Genomic DNA, 21,031 nt, shown 5'->3' on the forward strand with positions numbered 1-21,031 from the left:
TGTCTGATGCCAGGAAACTGCTGTTTGACATGGCCAAGGATAAAGCCAGACTTCAGTTAGAAGCAGGAAGATGGAAGTTGGAAGTCGACGAACTCAAAGTTAAGATTAATAAAAAGAAAAAGGAACTGTCTGCAACAGAGAGAAGACTGGGCACAACAGAACTGCTAAACCAAGATCTCCAGTCTTGTCTGCTCCAGGTGCAAAACAAATGCAAGAAACTTCAAGATGAATTAGTCAAAAGTCAAAATAAAATATCTTTATTTTCATCTGTATACTCTTTTTGCATGTTTCAGACCTGAATGCACCTCTTCAGCAGGTTTGCAACATTCTATAACAATTGCATAAAAACTTTTTAAAACAATGATATTACATCTGACAATAATATTTAAAATATGATAAAATTACTTACATTTTCATTTTAGTTTTATACAAAATGTTAAAAATAATAGTAATAATAATAATAGAAGAAAAAGTAGAAGTATAGTGGAACCTCTTTTAACGAGCACCTTGCACAATGAGTATTTCGCATGATGAGGAGAAGGGAAGTCCCAAACTGTGCGCATGTGGCATGCTCCATCAGTTTGTGTTTAGCACTTGTTCCGCTAGCATCATAGTGTTACTTGTAATCACATATTTTTCCAAACTTGTGTTCACACATATTACTTATAAACATCAACAACCATAGCCCGTTATATATAATAAACACGTCAAACGATATGCCAAATTCTTGGGTGATTAAATTTAATGACCAATTCCAATTAAATTTTAGAAATGTCTGAATTAAAAATTAACTATTTATAATTATTAAATTTAATACGAGATGGAAAACATAACTGCCTACCTCTAGTCAAATTAATTAATTTCTAATGTTTAATTATAGCCTTTACATAACCCAAGAATTTGGCATGCCATTTGGAGTGTTTATCAAACATATTAGCTGTGATTTTTTTTTTGTTTCCGCAAATTGAATTCTCATTCCAGGATGGTTCATTCTGCACTAGAAGAAAAGATGATGATGATTCATGCTCCTTAACAGTGTAGGCTATATTGTACAATTTGTTTGAATAAACGTTATACATTTGAGCATTTTTCGGTGTGGAACGCATTATTGTATTTTACATTAATTTCTATGGAAAAAATTGTTTCGCTTCGAGTGTTCGCATTATGAGTAAGACTCTGGAATGAATTATGCTTGTTGAGTGAGGTTCCACTGTATATTATTTTCAATGTAGTTGTGGACAAGAAAAAATGTACATAGATGAAACAAGAAAAAAACTTAAAATACAGGTATCCCTTGTACAACATGGTTTGCCCTAACATGGTTCAAAACTTGAGGATATCCTCCATACAACACAACTTCCAGTTTCACTCTAACACAGTTTTGGAAATCCTCCATACAAAATTTCACAATTGTTAAATGCAAAGTTTGTTATTCAATATTCTTTTATTCAAGAAGCATGCACTGTCTCAAATTTGTCTATGGAGATATGTTTGTCTATGGATTTTAGAATATTGAAATTTTCAATTTGCTTTGTGCCTTTCATCAAGTTTACTGTAATGAAGACTGATAGTTCAATTTCTTCTTTGTCCTAGCTTTCCTATCAAGCAGGTGTTGTTGTTGTTTTCAACTTTAGTCCTTGATACTGTCACTGTGTTTTCTTTTTATAGATTAATCTTTGTATTTAGTAAAGTTCATTTAAACATTTTTAGGTAAGTGCTTTTAAACTTTTTTTAACTGTAGGTAAGCAATAGGACTGTTGTGGATATGACCCTGAGCACTTCAGATCTACTGGACAATAACAGCAGACACACTCACCAGCGACCACACCCCATCTAATCGACCACATCAAGGGTTTATCCCGGACAATAGAGAGAGAGATGCCAAATAGAGTGGAGAAACTACACGATAGACTTAGGAAAGATGGGAGACAACTCAGAATACCACCTAATGAAACCTTCATAAATAGCATAACAACAGCACAGACTTAAACATGAGGTGGATGATAGAGCCCTAACCTCACTGCCATGATTGACTCCACCATGCAAACTACTGCAAGCCAGGAAATGAAGGTGTTTAAATGAGTCCAAAGACTCGCCTCCACCTCTTGGTGGATAATTGGACACTTGTCTTTTTGTAGACTAAGTTGAGTGCTACAACAAGAAAGACGACAGTGGTGGTAGAATTTTTGCACTTCCTCTCAACTCCCTCCACAGTATACCAGATATTTTGTAGGCTTAGGCTTCCACCTCTTGTTGAAATCAAATGAGACAACAATCACTGATGCAGAAGACCAAGCAAATCTCTTAGTAGAGTATTTTGGCTGGAACAGACCTAGGAAACCTCACCCCACAACCCCCAGCAACCAGCAGTCACCAAAGGGAGGAAGAAGAACTGATACAGTTGTCAGAGCTGAAAACAGCCATCTGAACCTTGAAACAGAACTCTCCTGGCCTAGACGGTATCCACTTCTTGATGCTCCAGCATCTTCTGCCAGAGGGGGAACAGTGCTAATGCTCTTTAATCAAATTTGGGATACAGGCTGGAGCCCAGGTATTTGGAAGCATGCCACAATCATTCTGATTTGGAAACCAAAAGAAAAATCCAAAAATTACCACCCAATATCCCTCATATCAACTGTCACAAAGACCTTTGAAACCATAGTTTTAACACGCCTCAAATGGCAAATCTTCACAACCCAACAACTACTTTGGTTTCATCCCATACAGAGAAGTGAAAGAGGCCCTGGTCACAATATACCATCACATCACAGTGGAATGAAGTCGCCATCATTGGGTCTACCTGGTAGCACTAGATTTCAAAGGTGCCTGTGACTCTATGTCAACAAAGATTAGGGTTAGCTTGGAAACTGTCTACCCTGGGCATAACAGGGAAAACTATACACTAGATAAGATTTTCTAACAAACAGGACCTTTCAGTTGCAGTGACAAGGAACGCTCTCCCACCACCAGCAGTTTTTACAAGGTAGTATCCTAGTTCCGATACTCTCTACGTACTACATGTCCAACTTGTGGAACATCCTCTTGCCGAATGTAACAGGAATCCTATAAGTAGATGACCTTTACCTATTAATGACAAGTCCATCAACAGATGACAGCAACCAGAATACAAAAGGCTCTCAACTCAGTGGAACACTGGGCATCAACACAGAGTCTCCATTTCTCAGCACCAAAAAGTGCCTGCATTGCTTTCTCGTACCAGACACTACCCTCACCTCACTTTGAATCTAACCACAGGTACCATCCCGCAGGTCCCAGGCCTCAGAATCCTGGGTATGCCCTTCATCACAACTTCACCTGGAACATGCACATGACCTTCATATGGACAAAAATTGGCTTGAGCAACCTTTTTTCTAAAATATTTTGCAACACCCAGGAATGGCGCCCAGACCAAGGATCTGCTGAATCTAGTGAAATCAATACTAAGCTAGATGGTCACTTTCAGTTTTACCGGAAAGAGCTTCCCTAGTGTAGGGGATAGAGTAGAACCGCTGATATACACTGTGCTCAGGACAGCCCTTGACTTTGTGATTCACCTCTCTAATATACATACACATGAAAGCAGGTTACATCCCTTTGAGGTGACAAATATGCCATGTACTGTACTGTCTTTTGCCATCTCCCATCTGTCGCAGGGTAAATTCAGCCACATCACAAACCTGTTTTGGACCATATAGGAGAGGAAGTTTCAGCAACCATACATCATAAAGGCAGAGCCCCTTTTACACAAGACAACTGTAAACGTCTTCCACAATCACCTCCAACAGTGCGCCACCACCCTCCCACTACAGGAACAAGATCTGTCTAGAGCTGCTCATTCGGAACAGCCTTACCTCCCCACAAATTGTAGCAGCCCAATATCGAGCAATAATGGCAGAAAACTGGCTGAACTGGATCCTAATAGGGACCAATGCGACTAAAACACCCAGTATAGCATCTTCACAGCAGAAGCTTTGGGCATATACAGAGCCCTACACCTGGGAGTTGCTGATAGTTATTGTCATGGACAGTTGGTCCACCCTAAAGCCCTCACCGAAGTGCCTCACCCTCTCCCTGATAAATTTGGCAGCAAAATTAACCTCTTACCAGACCCCAGTTGACATGTGCTGGACACTGGGGCACACTGGAATTCTGAATAACAAAGCAGTAGATAAGGCTTCCAGGATGGGAAATTACTGGAATGCTTTGGCAGTCAATCCTCCAACATGACATCTTTATTCATGGAAAACAGCAGACATGGTACACACTTGCAGACAAGTAGGCAATTCTCTTAGACCAAAAGGATGGGACCATATCTATCTGCTGGACCTTTAGGGTACAAACACTGTCCCTACAGATGTATGGAAACTCTGCTCTGCTGTTTATGCACTGATACCATGCTGCTTCATTATTTTCTCTACACCAGGACCCTTGTGCCCCCATTGTGGGACATCATGACTATGCATCAATTTTGGCTAGAATGTCCACATTACATCCAGATCTGGAATGACTTGTGCAACACATTTCAGTAACCCCTTAGAGAAATCCAGCCTGACCTTAATCTATTGGCCAACAGTTGATGCACCTAGAGGCTGGATTATGAGAGCCTTAGAACAATACATCTGAAGAACAGAATGCCTAAACTAATTGACAGAGGTCACAGCATTTGAAGGAAAAGTGCTTGAGCTAAATAGAAAAAGGAAATAAGAATACGAAAAGATGTAGAACTGAAAAACAATCAAACAAGATCAGTGAGTATAAAAAATTTTTAATAGTTTTGTAATTTTATACAGGTATAAATTAAGAAACATTAACATAGGTATGTTATGGTCTGTTTTTTGGATACTTTGTCAGTAATTTTATCTTATTTTAAATATTATTGTCAGGAGTAATATCATTGTTTTAAAAAGTTTTTATGTAATTGTTATAGAATGTTGTAAACCTGCTGAAGATGGGCCTTCAGGTCCAAAACACACAAAAAAGAGGGTACAGGTGAAAATAAAGATATTAGTCAAAAGTCAAAACAAAATATTTCCTTTCTTTGCTAATCAGAAACTACACCAGTATAATAAATCTTATTAATAAACAAAAAAGTAAAAACAATAAGGACACAGAGGTAAAAACAATCATTATAAAACTATTGCACACAATTTTATTACTTTATTGCGTGTACTACTATCTACCCGCTACCTGCATTGCTCTTTTAATGGGTCTCAAAAACAAATCATGCCTACGGCTGCATCTGCAGAAATGGTGCATACACATCAATGAATGAAATATTTCTTTATTATTTGGAGAATCTTTAAAATTCTCTTAATATTTCCAGAGTAATCTTAAATGAATCCATTACAATTATGATTGGTGTATTTTTTGAACGTTCTAATGACTGCTAGAATACTTGTCTTTTCTATTCTACTCATAGTAGTCTAGTAGTCTACTAGTAGTCTCATATATAACATTTGAAAATTTTCAAGAAAATAGAGTATTTTAACTGAAGCTTTTCAACAAATTGACAAACTGTAATTGTAATATTTTTATCTTTCTTACTAAATTTTGGTTTTTTAATACATAAAGTGCAACTATGAAACCTAAATATTTCATATTCTTTTACTAAAATATATAAAAATTTCTAATTTTTTTTTTAAATTTATTGAACAGTGCATTTATAAAACTTAAAAGGATTTAAATTAATATTATTCTAAAAAATTTACAAAGTAGTCTTAAAAATTTTCACAAGATATTAATTGAAGAAAACACAAGGATTCTTTATCCTTCATCATCATTCAGTCATTTTCATGCCCTGGGTTTATGCATTACTTAAAAGCCATGAATGCAACAAAAAAATTTTACTCGTCACAAAACGATAAATAGTTTGCATTTTTATGAATAAAAATTTGACAGTTTCAACTGCTTTTTATTTTATAAAATCTGTCTTCTTGCACCACCAGAGGGCCTTGCAAAATGTACCTTGCCCACATCAAATTTAGGTCTTGCCCTGCCACTGCTTCTAGCTATCAGTTAGGTTAAGATATTTTTCTAATAAATAAATAGGAAACCATCTACAAATATTATAGTTGGCTTGATTGTATAAATTTTAACATATGCAAACAGATGAAGAAATAACACTTGTCTCATTCTAAAATTCTCAAAAAAAAAAAAAAAAAATCAAAGTTTCTTCCACTTAATAAGATTTGTGACCTCCTTTGAAACTTTGTGTGGAGTCTTTTTTCTAATCCTTCATATCCAATTTTTTTATTTTCTCTACATTTCCACTTAATTTTCTTTCATCAAAATTACTAGATTTATTTTTATTTGCTTTTGTTTGACAACTTTTTCCCATTGTATTGTATATATCTAACCCATTATTAAATTTCACACTGCACCTACTTCAAACAGATCTTTATATCTTCAATATTAATACTGCACTATTCGAGGCTATTTTCTATCTAAAACTCTTGAATGAGATTAACAAAAAAATGGGTTAGTTTTTATTCTAATTCTGAAACATTTCTATAAAGAGTTAGTCCTCCTTAAATTGATAAAAATAAACCACAAGATCTACAGTTTAGGATTTCTGGTTTTCTATTTAATTTTTGGATAAGCAGTGGCGTAGCGTAGTGGGGGCGGCAGGGGCGGTCCGCCCCGGGCAGCACTTTTAGGGGGCGGCAAAATTTCACAATAAATAACAATAATATCTTGTAAAAATTTGAACCATTTCATTTCATATTTTTGTTGCACCTACGATTCGGACCGATTGAAATGAGTACGGAATTTTTCATGACTTACATCCAAATAAGGGGGCGGCAAAATTTTACTCTGCCCCGGGCGGCTGACATCCACGCTATGCCACTGTGGATAAGGCAATTTTCTTATAACTAAACTATTGGCTAGAAGAGTATTCATGTAATTTACAACCAAAAGACTAAACAAATAATGGAAAATTTATGACAGATGTCATTAGTTTACTCTCCATGAAAATTGAATTGATCTATTATCCAAGTTAGAGAGCATAAAACTGCATATAAAAACAGAATTAATTGATTAAATTTCAGATTTAGTTTACCAGAACTTGGTCTTTGTATATAAACCAGAATTCTATAATCAAAAATTAATGATGTTCAGTATTAACAACTGTATGTCTGTATGGTTAATAATCAACGTTTTAATTCAAAAATTAGTTTGATCTGATCTATTACAGAAATAATATTTGAAAGAACAAAGTTTTAAAAAATTTATAGAAAAAATGAATGAAATGACTGGATTTCTTCCTCTTCAAATCCTGTTGGACTTGAAGAGGAAGAAGATCCCCTGACATCATCCTTCTGTGCTTGTATCCAAGGAAAATGTCCTCCAATCCACATGTTATATATATTACCACTTTCCTTTGCTCCCCCACTATGATTACTGCCTTTCAGGGCAACTTATTTGAGAAAGATGTGAAAAGGCAGTGACAGAACATTCTAGAATCACACAAATGAAAAATTCTATAACCAAATATAATTAATATACAACATGACGAGCAATTGTCACAAGATAATGCACCCGTCACCCTCAATCACTAAGCATCAAAGAAGAAAATATTCAAGTACTATTTTTACATCAAACATGACCTCATTGCTTTGTCCATCCAACCAGGGTGTCATTAGATGCATCAAAGACTCATATACTTGACAGGTATTCAACATGATTCAAGCAATGATTGAGGTCACCACTTATGTTGGATTTATGGACTGTTGGAAATTATTCATTGTTGCTGATGAAAATGACTTCGTCAAATACAATGGATGAATTAAAACCAGAAATGGTAACAGAATGCTAGAAGAATTTTTGGAGTGATGGTGTTCATGATTTCCAAAACTTCCCTGGAAGAGAGATAATTCCAACAATCAGACAAATTGGCAAGGGATTTGTCAATATGATAGAGGAAAAAGTGGTATATCATATTGTGGTATGTATATCATATATGATAGAAGAAAAAGTGGTATATCATATAAAGTGGTCTTCTAGCTCATTGTTTGTCAACACTTCACAACAGTGAAGTGTTGACAAACAATGAGTTAGAAGACCTCATCATATCATCTACAGAGGAAGAAAATGGTGACGAAGAAGACATTGAACCAGCAACATGAACACTTGAAAAATTTAATGGTATTTCAGATGACCCAGAATTTGAAGCAAAAGATAATAAGATACAATCTTATGATGGAATGTTGCATTAAAGTTACCTGTTTAATAACAGCTTTAGAACATCTTCATATGTTTCATGAAATAGATCCACTTTTGCCTTTTCATCTCAATTATTTTTTCATAAGATCAAAAAAGTGTCTACTATTGATGATCTCCAGCTCCAACGTCATGTATTCTGCTTTTTCTAGCTTCTTCAGATATTATGTCAGAATTTGAATAGTTTACCTGTAGCTATTGATAGCTATAGCTAATACATCACTACAGTTGATTGCTTGCTGTTGTTATGATCTCATTACTACATTAAAGTATGCAAATTTTTAAATGTAAAAAATATTTTTTAATTCAATCATTTTTTTATTATTATAGGTTAAGTGTAGATATATGAAACAATAAATACATAATAATGTGTAACAGTATTTATTTTTTTCTTTTTCCTTGATCTATGATGTTATATGCATGCATGAATATAGGTTTCATAGATACAGTAGTTCACTACTATCAATTGTTAGCTTTGGAACATATCATCTACAGATATAGCAGTCCCACTGTATACTAAAACTTTGAAGAGACTTGGACAATTTTCATGGCAAATCTAGAACAAAGAATCTTTGAATAACTGACTGGAAATTCTTTACAATAGCATAATCCCTAGCTCCAGATTTATGAGACAAAGTTAAATGTATTATTATATATAAAAATAACGCTGATTGTCTAAAGTGTACAGTACATATTCCCATTAAATATGAAGAGAATGTAAAAACCTATCCAGAAGTTTAGGTCATAAAAGGGAAAGAAGAAAGAGGGAAAAATGAAAGTGGCTCAGGAAGACTCTGAGAGCAGATAGCAAATACAAATTGCATTCATTATATAAGAAAAACTTATATTATAGAAAATGGCTTCAAAAGGAAACAAAATTCATTCATAACATATTGGTGCTACTTTTCATAAAGTTTGAAATCAGAAATGCTAGGAGCAATCTAAGAATCAGGGACTAACATTTGATCAGTAATAGCAAGATTTTCATTTTGGTTTTTTTTTTATTGATTTAGTTTAACAAAAACTAACTTTTTAATTATTTCTCACAATGAAGTGTTGTAAGATTTATTTTCTCAACAGGAAAATAAGTCAACTTCTGGCTCAATAAGTATTACAATAACTTCTTGGTTTTCGTGACAATTAATATATATAGTATACAATTTTATACACGGGCAAAACTGTCTCTTCCCGCTATTTGTTGACTTTCCAGTTCAATCGTCGATCACCTTTTTCTCACTGCTTACCTCAATGTCCTTCCGCTCGCTTCTGAAGTCATCCGTCCAAAAGTCCTTTTCAGTCGACCTTATCACCCTTTCATACACACCTGCCTCCCCCCTGCTGTTTCATCATCCCTTCCATGTCTAACGGATGACGGAACACGGGAAAGCATCAAACAAAGGACATTGTCCGATAAAGGAAGAACATGGCAAACGATCGTCACATATGCCCCCCCTTAAAAGTCAGTTACCATAGTGCAAGCGGCAAAAGTCTATTTTTCTACCCCGGAGGTTGTAATTATGAGTAGGTTGTTCACGATTATCTGAGTGGCTCGTTTCATGCTCAGAGTTGCCTCTAATCAATGTGTTCCCCACCCTATAGTGCACGGCTGGGACGTACAGGATATCAGCTAGGTCGTCGTCATCCTCACATTCATTATTCTCGTGTTTCCAGGTCTTCCTGGATTTGTTTGGGAAAAGTACACTAGTAAAGCACGGTTTAACATGGTCAACAATACTCTTGTCACCTCTAGACCCTCTTTCAATTTCAATGTTTATGGGTCCAAGAATGCGACTGATTCGATAAGGGCCCATATATTTAGGGGAAAATTTTCCATGCCTATTACCTTTTGCCTTTCTCAAGAGCCACACCCTTTTCCCCGCATTAAACTTGCGGGGGCTTTTGTGTCTGTTCTGTTTCTCTATTACTGCAGTTCTTCTCTTGACTCAAGTCATATGCAGTGTCCCGGATGACCCTTAGTTGCCTCAGTAAAAAATCGCGATAATTGCCAGGGTATATAGCAGTGATGGGCAAAGTATGGCCCGCGAAAGTATTTAATCTGGCCCGCCGACGGTCCATCGACATGGATAGCATATGGCCCGCTATAATTATGTTTTGACAGTCGAGAAGTATAAAGTAGATTCTACTTAGTAGAATAATAGATGCATAATCTATAGGTGAAGCTAAACTAGCCACGTAGGTCATGTGTTGCGTAATACGTGGCGCAAAGCGTGGTGAAATGAGAGGCGCGGACGGCGGGGGTGAGTGAACTCAGTCGCCACTCGCCACTCGCCACTCGCCAGCTGTCACTGACCGAGCCGCACGTTTTACGTTAATTTTGTCTCTTGTTCTTGCTTGTTCGCGTAACGCTTTACATTCATAATCGTTTAAAAAAAATCTGCGCTTTTGGGATAATGGCGTATAAAAAACGAAAAGTCGATTCCGAGTGTCGTCTGTTCAAAGAAGAGTGGGCTTGGAAATACTTTTTTACGGAATACAACGGTAAGCCAGTATGTCTTATTTGTAATGAAGCAGTGGCGGTATTTAAAGATTTTAACCTTGCTCGTCATTTCAACACCAAACATTCAAAAACCAAATATGCTTTGATGAATGACGCAGAAAAAAAGGTAAATGCGGAAAACCTAAAAAAAAACAATATCTGCTCTATGGAATGTGTTTATAAAGCAAAACACTGCTCAAAAGGCTTCTTCACTGGCTGGATATGTTGTGGCTTATAAAATAGCTAAAAATAACAAACCATACTCGGAAGGAGAATTTGTAAAAGATTGTATGGTGAGTATGAGTAAAATTTTATGTCCAGAAAAAATTAAAGAGTTTGAGTCTGTCAGCTTATCGCAAAAAACAGTAACAATGCGAATTGATGCCATTGCATCAAACTTGTCGACTCAATTTAGGCAGCGTATAGAAAACTTTAAATATTTTTCCGTGACGATGGATGAAAGTACGGATAGAAGTGACACTGCTCAATTATTAATCTTCATTAGAGGCGTTGACGACGAATTTAATATTACTGAAGAGCTAGCTTGTTTGCAATCGATAAAAGGAAAAACGACGGGGCAAATAATTTATAACGAATTTTCTGAAGGTCTTCAAAATTTAAATGCGCCTATTTCAAAATTATGCAATATAACTACAGATGGAGCCCCAAATATGGTTGGAAAAAACGCGGGATTTTCAGGTATTTTTCGGAACCAGAATCCTAATCACGATGTTGTATTTTTACATTGTGTAATTCACCAGGACGTCCTTTGTAAAGCTGCAATAGATATTACCCATGTACTTAATGTGGTTTTAATACTAATTAATACGATTCGATCTCGGGGCTTGGTACACCGACAATTCCAAGAATTTCTGATTGAAGTCGACGCAGATTATTCTGACCTTCTTTACCACACGAAAGTAAGATGGTTAAGTTGTGGATATGCATTTGAACGGGTTTGGAATTTAAAAGAGGAAATACAAGATTTCTTAAAGAATAAAAGAGAAAAATGGTCTTATTTCCAAATCTTCGAAGACAAAGATTGGCGTACTGATTTTGCATTTTTACCGATTTGCTGGAACAATATAACAAATTAAATAAAAAATTGCAAGGAAAAAACCAATTTATAGATGAGACTTGGGGTTGTCTGAAATCATTTAAAACTCAGCTTTTTCTGTTTTATAACTGCATGGCAAAGAACGATTTAACTCACTTTCTACGTTTAAAATCCATGTCACCAGTGAGTGAGAACAAACTAAAAGAATTCAGTCAGTCATTAAAAAAACTTCACACAGAATTTAAAACTAGGTTTCAAGATTTTAAGAACATTCAATCATCGCTAGATGTTTTCTCGATGCCGTTTAATGTGGATCCGGAAAATGTATCTGCAGAATTGCAGTTGGAAATTATTGAAATGCAGTGCAATACCCATTTAAAGCAATTGTTCTTGAATTCCACAAAACTAGATTTTTATAGAGCACTGCGGAAAGCTGAATTCCCAAAGATGATTGCTCACGCCCAGAAAATTATGGCGATGTTTGCGTCGTCTTATGTGTGCGAACAGACTTTTTCGACCATGAAATTGCGGAAAAACTCAATCAGAAACCGATTGACTGATGAACACCTTTTCGCACTGCTGAAAGTTGCTTCGTCACAGCTGGAACCTGCTTTCGAAAATATTATGGAAAATCAAAAACAATTCCATATGTCTCACACGCCTACCATGGCAGGGCCTTCGAATAAAAGTTAAATTAATTATTATTTAAGGTAAAAGGTAATTTGTAACATTTGTGTGTAATGCTATAATGTTTTTATAATATTATGATTAAAAGCTTTAACACAAAATACATTTTTTCTATAATTCTGGCCCTCTTCTAGAATTTCTTAAACTTTGTGGTCCCCCATTAAAAAAGTTTGCCCACCACTGGTCTATAGTATCTTGAGAGTTACTGGGCATTATTTCTGTCTGATATACGAGCGATGATGTTTACTATAGATTTGTTGACTCGTTTACAGATGGAATTCAAACATGGTCTATACGCGATAGTGACATTCCTCTTGATCTCAAGAACTCTGCACATACAGTCAAACTTGTTTTTATGCGGTGAATAGGGACCGCATAAAAAAAGTCTCACGTAAAAAATAACTCGAAACCGTACGAAATAACTAGGAATTGCTTTTTTGACTCCTTGGGCCTTTTTCTGCAACACCTAATGGGGAAAAAAATCCTCTAAGAATTTTAATTTTTATATTAATTAATTATTTCCACTTAAATATGAATCTAACATTAAAAAGTTAAAAATAATTGTTAAATAATGATTTTATTTGATAAATATAGCTGCAGGAAGTGTTATTTCATTTAACAAGGCGTGAAATTTCACACCTGCAGTCTAAAGCTGGAGGGGAGCTAACTTACCGCATCTGTTCAAATATAACATAATATTTATGGTTTTTATGCTATTAAAATTTATTAAAATAAGAGGGGACCGAAATAAACGTATGAGAAAAAAATTTTACTGAATAAAAAATGAAAAAACCTGCTGATGTCATAGAAAACAACCAATAGAGTTTTTAAAAATTTTACAGGAGTCAATTATGTTCCAATTTGATTGAAATTTTCATATACCGCACAAAAAAAAATCGCACAAAACAAATCACACAGAAAAAGACCGCACAAAAACAGGTTTGACTGTATTCTCAAACAGAGAAGAGGTAAAATTTGCACCCTGATCAAAAATAATTATTTGTGGACAACCGCAGCAACAAATAATGGTGTCAAATATAGTGTCAGCTATTGAATTAGCAGACTGGTCAGGTAAGGGAGAGGCCTCAGTGAAACAGGTAAACACATCAATCATGACAAGGATGTAACGGTTTCCTTTACGTGTAGTTGTGAGGGGGGCCTATTATGTTGACAGATATCTTTTGAAATGGATATTCTGTGACTTCAGTCTCCTGGAATGGGGCTCTGCCTTGGTGGAGGTTGTGCATTTGGCATTCTCTACAATGTTCTATGTACTGGTTTATGCTTTTATTCATCCCTCGGAAGTAATAGTACCGGCTAATAAGTTTTCTCGTCTTATCCCATCCCCAATGCTCTGCCAGAGAGTTGTTATAAAAATTTCTTATAATGTCTTGTATGGCATCTTTACCAACACAAGTGCTTCTTGTTTTGCCTAGCCCGTATAAATTTGGTTTCATGTGGAGAAGATTATATCCATCTAATTGGGACTCGGGCGGAATCGTTCCTTTCGACTTCCCTCCCAACTTTGATGATGATCCTTCAGGAGAATCTCTTTTTATTGGGCCAAAGAATTTGTCACTATCTTGGGATTTTATAACTTTCTCTAATAAGTTCGTGTTTTCGCCATTAGTATTTATAACAATTGGTTCATAGGATCGAGGGTCAATATATATCCTCAATAAGCAGTCTGCCATATGGTTATCCCGACCCTTCACGTGGTTAATTTCGATGTCAAAATCAGATATTTCGATTGCCCACCTCATCAGTCGGCCATTATGATTCTTCATGTTCTTTAAATATGATAATGGCTTGTGATTGGAATATACCAGCACATGTTGGCCTAAGATTAAAGGGCAAAAATGACGGAGAGTAAAGACAATGGCGAGATACTCCTCCTCAATTGTGGAGTAATTTAATTCGGCGTCGTGGAATTTGTAACTGAAGTATCCCACAGGAAGCAAAGTGCCTTCTTTCCATTGTTCAAGGACAGCACTGGAACACTTTGTCAGAAGCATCCATGTGTAAAAAATATGGTTGGTTAAAATCCGGGTGGGCCAGAATGGGTGGTTTAACGATGAAGTCCTTTGAATGGTCAAAGCTAATTTGGTGGGGCTCCTCCCATCTGAATTTTTCGTTCTGTTTGGTCAATTCTGTGAGTGGGAAGGCTATTTCAGAAAAATTTTTAATGAATTTTCTGAAAAATCCTAACATTCCTAGGAAGCTTCCGACTTCCATTACATTTTTAGGTACCCCCATGCATGCTATAGCGTCGGTGTTCTTGGGATCAGGACTGATCCCTTCTCCATGAATTAGGTGACCTAAATAGCAAACTTTGTTTACAAGGAATTTGCACTTTTTCAGGTTTAAGTTTAGGTTTGCCTCACTGATAATGGCAAGCACATCTTCCAATGTTTTCATATGTTCATCAATTGATGGGGAGAATATGACAATATCGTCTTGAAAGACATAACAGTTTATTCCTATGTGTTTCCCCAGTAGACGAGACATTGCATATTGAAAGTATTTTCTGCTATTTTTAGCTTCCTGGGGAAGTCCACACATTTGATACTTGCCCTAGGGAGTGGAAAAGTGAATATGTGGCAAGTTGATGGATTGATCGGGATTTGGAAGTATCCAGACTTAAGATCTAATATTGAGAAGATTTTGCTCCCATGGAATTTTTCCAAGATGCCGTCTATGCTGGCCATTGGAAAGTCTTGATTTTCGGTTAGTTCATTGTCCATTGTTCATTGTTGGTTAGTTCGTAGTTTCAAGTCATCCTTATCTCTCCAGATTCCTTAGCTATGACGTGTATAAGGGAGTTCCATTCTGAGGAGCTCTCCTCACAGATGCCAGCTTTTAAAAAAGCTTGCATCATTGTCTTTAGCTTGCTCAAAGTTAGGGATACGATACTGCCTCACATTTACAACTTTGGTATCATCGACTATTGGTCTATGCACGAATTTATTAGTGCCAGTAAGGTCTTTAACATCTAAGGCAAAGACATCGCTCCTTTCTTTCACTAAGCCTATAATCCTATCACAGTAAGGATTCTCCACTTGGAAAAAATCTATCATCCAGATGATGCTTTCATTCATATTTACCCTAGCGCAACTCATATAAACCCCACGTTCTTTGTACAAATTATTCCTGCTCTCCAACGCTCCCCTCACCTCATTCAGAATGGACAGAAACTTGCCAAGAAAATCGATCCCCAATATGCCGTCATAATCAAGGTCAGGAGGGAGCCTTATACATGAAAATAACAAATCAATAGCCTCATAGCCCTTACTAACCTTTACTTCTAGGGCCCATTCAGAAACAGAAATATGTCCGCCAATCCCCCAAATTCTCACCTCTTTTCTAAGATAGGGTCATTTTTCGTGCTGGAGCTCTAATCTACCCAGTAAATCGGTGTCTATTACTGATTTCTCAGCACCCATATCACATAGCAGTGCCACATCTAGCTGCCCATGGTCTCCTTTATAACAGGGAGTCCTTCTCAGATACCGCAACCCCAGCCAGACTTATTTTACAACTGGGAACAGAGTGCTGGCATTTATTCTGTTCCATATTCAGTTTACATTTGAAGGTTTAGGGCATTTCCTCGTTAGATGGTTCAGGTCATTACATATAAAGCATTGTCTACTCTCCAACTGTCTTATTTTCTGTCCCGCATGGCTATTCTCGGCCAGCTGAGCGTCAGATTTGCACAGTGAACTCACTGCGGCTTCCAAACGAGCCAATTTGTCGTTTTTCTCAGTCTCAGCACTATTGTTTTCTCCCTTATCGTCACAATCATTCTTGGGGTTTTGTATAACGGAAATGTTTCTATTATTCCCAAAGTTCCCACACTCATTACTGACCTTTTCTTCACACTCCGCGATATCAATAGCTTCATTTAAGGTTTTAGGTCCGCCACAAAGGACGTGTTCCCGGAGCTGGGGATGTAGCCCTTTTATGAATCTTTTCATCACAACATTGTCACGGAGCAACAAAACTTGGTTATCTTTAGATACATCCCGTAAAATAAGGCATTAAGTCTAATAACATAATCACATACCATCTCTTCCCTTATTTATCGAATGCCCAGCAGTTGGTTTAATGCACTCTTCTCCTGGAATTCAGTCCTGTCGTAACTCTTGATTAAGCTATCCTTCACATCGTCGAAAGAATGGGGGTACAAGTCTTGTAAGGAGAAGAATGTAGACAGTAGTCCTTCTTTGAGTTTGGCCTGCAATATCGCACTCTTTACTTCTGGATCCCATGCAGCGAGGCAGGTAATGTTGTCAACCATTTGGAAAAATTGGCGTATATTTACAGAGTCATTACTAGTATTCGAAAAAGTGGAGATCATTCCAAGGAAACCCGTGATAACCAGAAAAGACACCATACTAGCTCCTATCGAGAGGGGTTCCACGAAGACTATCCGGTTTGCTCATTGCGTTCTTTCACAGGGTACAAACAAAGGAACGTATAACTGTTATACAGAGAACTGTCGAGAAAACCCGTTTGTAGTCTACACACCAGATCCTGTCATGGATGCCATTGTAAGATTTATTTTCTCAAAAGGAAAATAAGTTAACATCTGGCTCAATAAGTACTACAATAACTTCTCAGTTTTCGCAACAATTAATTTCTCCCGATGCACATAAGTTACACACGAATTATATATATATATATTATACAATTTTATACATGGGCAAACTGTCTAGAAGCTCTCTTCCCACTATTTGTTGACCTTCTGGCTCAATCGTTGATCACCTTTTTCTCGCTGCTTACCTCAATGTCTGTCCTGCTCGCTTCCAAAGTTGTCCGTCCAAAAGTCCTTTTCAGTCGACCTTATCACCCTTTTATACACACCTTCCTCCCCCCTGCTGTTTCATCATCCCTTCCGGGTCTAATGGACAATGGAACATGAGAAAGCAACAAACAAAGGGTATTGTCTGATAAAGGAAGAACATGGCGAACAATTGTCACAGTGTAATATAAATAAAATAAATATAAATAAGACCCAAAACATGTCTCAGCAAATGAAAAAAGAGAATTAAACCCTTGTGTCATTTCTATTACTCTTTATTATGAGAAATAATCAAATAAGACGATTGACATGGTTTCACATAACGAAAAAATTAACTTTTTATTTTCATAAGTATTAACTTAATACTTTCCACTAAAATCATTTTAAAAAATTCATATAAAAACTAAAACAAAAAAAATTTTTTTCTCCAAGTTTTGAATTCTTATGTCAATAAAATGTGTGCTTTTATTAATAAAAATCAACAAATTCAAAATTAGACCAAAACAAGCAAACAGTTATTGATTTAAAATTAAATTTAAGTTCCTAATTCAAAAGAAAGTAGTAAGATTAATCCATCTTTGGTAATATTTATTATAAATTTGAACCACTGGATTTAGATTTACAATAGAAGAAACTAATCAAAATTAACAAATAGAAATGCAAACAAACAAATTTGACTCACATCATCTCTGAGTAATTCCTGCAGCTGTTCTTCCTCATCTTGTCGTTCTTCCCGTTTTGTCTTTGATTTTGAGCCTGAAATTTTACCAGAACCAATTCGATCTCTGCTGGAATTCTCATGATTAAATCCTGAAACAAAAAATAAATAAAAGATTATAGTAATTCAATTAGAACATTATTAAATATAAATCTATTAACTGTAGCATGAAATAATTTTAACATGCATTATTTAGTTAGCAAAACATATTGAAGATAATATGCTATCTAAAATTTTATCAGGTTGTAAAGGTGAAATTAAGACATTTTGAAAAAAACTTTATTGGCAATTAACAACAATTATAGTTCAGTCTTATAGGTAATCACCATAAATCTCAATCACATCTTGCCATCTTTACTGTAAACTTTCAATCCCATGAGCATAGAATGATTGGGGTTTTTCTTTAAAGAAAGTCTTAAGTGTCACATATTGTCACTGAACTATATATTAGCAATATGATTCTGTAGGATGCAAAATACATGGTTGACTCCAAGTCTGGCAGTATGGTGATGAGGCAAAACCTCCCAGCCAGACTGGCCAGCTTCTCTAAAGTCATCTTTATTCTATGTGCTGACGTGCTATCACAGTAGTATTGGACTTTGTCAATTTTTGGAGTGTATGGAAACACTCAAGTTGTGCAAACTCTTTGTTGGTCAACCTTGGATTATTGTCTACCAGAACATCATCATCAATGATGGAATCACTGCTTAGATGGGGTTCACCTTGAAGTCAAATCTCCATCCTTCAATTTCTTGAACCAATTGTATCATGTCTACCTGTTGACTGTGTCCTTGCAAAACGCCTTGTAGATGACATCATGAGCCTTCATTGCCATCATGGCCATTTTTGAAGTGATAAAACAACAGCATGCAAATGTGTTCTTTCAAAAGTTTCATATTGCTTATGCATCTATTTCCAATGAAATATGTGATGAAACATCCTTTGGTTACTCTATTTATATAGCTACATTGGGAAAAATGTTCTAAAATGTTCAGTCATTTCTAGAAAAATACTAAAATATCTAAATTTTACCTTTACAACCCAATATAATTCATTGAAATATAAAATATTCTGAAACTCTATTTGCAAATCTCAAAAATAATTTAAACCTGTTTTATGAATTTAAAAATAAAGACAGTAAAAGTTTGCTAACTGGCACCTACAGGATCAGACAAGTGCTGAATTAACGGATACTTTTTTCCCACAAAATTCAATAATGTATATGTAATCTGAATGTTGCAGACATTGCTGTGCATTTTGTGCTAGTTAACACTGCTACATTCTTTTGGTTTGTTCTTGCATGCACTTTAATTAGTCTAATTTGATAGTAGATTGTAGAATAACCTGATTTAGTAGATTGAGTGAATAACCTGCAAAAACATTAGTGAACACATTATCATCATCCAGGGTCTTTAGCACACCACATGTACAAACAAATTTCAAATCATAGAATACTAGCATGTCAGATTATCAGTTATTAAACTACCAGACATTCCAGACTAGTGAGTGCTTGATTAACAAACTTCTATCGTACTTAACCACTCAGCAGTGAGGGACGTATATATACGTCGAGGGCAATTGTGTGGCAGTGGTGAGGGACGTATATATCTAATAAATTCTTTTGGGGGGTATCGCCAAAAACTACCGCAAAAAAAAAATTCACATAAAAAATGAATTATGTAACAATAAAAAAGACTTTTCTTTACTAGACATAACTGTTTACAAATACTTTTTCTGAAACAGAAATGAGAAAAATTGCGTGAAAAAATACTTAAAAAATTTTCCAGGTATATTCTCCACTACTAAGGGATAGAACCATACCTGACTCTCCCACTGCTGAAAGGTTAACAAACAATATTTTATATATTTTAACATATACATATATATCTTATGTCAATTGACTTCTTATTTAAAAAATATTACAAAAAAATGTAGATTAATTAAAGCAAATGTTATTAAAAATAGGTTTTCGATATTTATGAAAGACAAATCATTTTTTCTTCAACTGTTAGACACAATACGTCTATATTTGTTGTAATTTTATAAAGACATCCTCTAATTAACTTTATACTTTTTATATAAATTTAATTTTCAAAAAAAGTCCTTTTATATAAATTTACATAAAAAATTCTGAAATTAGAATTTTTTGGAATTAGAATCTTGGATTTAATTTCTAAAATTCCAGAAATACAAATTTGGAAATCAATGTTTTTACATAAATGATGCAAATACGGCAATAACCACCATGACAATCTTAAGTGAATATTTAATACAAAATTAGTTTTCTTGTAGAGGTAATCAGTAAAATAAAATAAATTTTTATATCTCTACATTGGCTCTGACCAAGAGCGATGTTGAGAGTGCTTTAGTAGTACCAGTCGGCCATATTGTCACTTTCATTCACAATGCCACTGAAGCAACTTTGTGGTTCGAGGATGTGCTCAGTCTGATGTACAGTTTACTTAATCATTGAAGTTTTTGTTGTTAGTTATAGTTGAATAAAACCTCATTTCTTTTATAAATATCAAACTTTGTGAAGTGCACATCTACATTCTAACAAACAAAAACATGAAAAACTCAAATTATAATTTTATTGAATGAAGCCATACATTGTATAAAATAATTTTTATTTAAATTTGTAAATGAATTAAAATTATTTAAATTTATGAAAAAAAATATAACTATAATTTTGAAATTTAAATCTTTCCTTTACATTCTGTGATTAAGCAGTTGTGTTTCATCAGCAGTGATTGTTTCATCTCTTACTTAGACTTCATAATTATGTTGTTAATGAATCTCAGGGTGTCCAAAAAGTTACTGTGCAATTGAAAAGGTTTAAGTAAAGTTTTATGTACGAGAGTCATTCAATAAGTCCTTAGAAAAAGATAAAAAAACAAATTATTTATGTTGAAAAAAAGAAACTACCTAAATCTCTTATAAGCTCTATACACTTTTCCAAGCATTTCTCCAACTTTAAGCCATCTAAAAAGTAAGATTTTGGAAGGCCCTAAAAATAGGCATCTGTTTAGATGATGACCTCCTCATTTGACG

General features: G+C 35.3%; 1 protein-coding gene across 2 annotated transcripts in view; it reads right to left on the reverse strand.

The window, feature by feature from the left end:
* Window positions 1-21,031, reverse strand: part of LOC136968073 (DNA-directed RNA polymerase III subunit RPC4-like) — a 78,234-nt gene that overhangs the window by 7,056 nt on the left and 50,147 nt on the right. For both annotated transcript variants that reach the window (XM_067262047.1, XM_067262037.1), the window contains exon 5: window positions 17,945-18,072. In XM_067262047.1, coding sequence (XP_067118148.1) covers window positions 17,945-18,072 — 128 coding nt within the window. The remainder of the gene's footprint in view (window positions 1-17,944; window positions 18,073-21,031) is intronic.

This window comes from Centruroides vittatus, unplaced genomic scaffold, assembly GCF_030686945.1.
Source record: "Centruroides vittatus isolate TY-2023 unplaced genomic scaffold, ASM3068694v2 contig_1032, whole genome shotgun sequence".
Lineage (NCBI taxonomy): Eukaryota > Metazoa > Arthropoda > Arachnida > Scorpiones > Buthidae > Centruroides > Centruroides vittatus.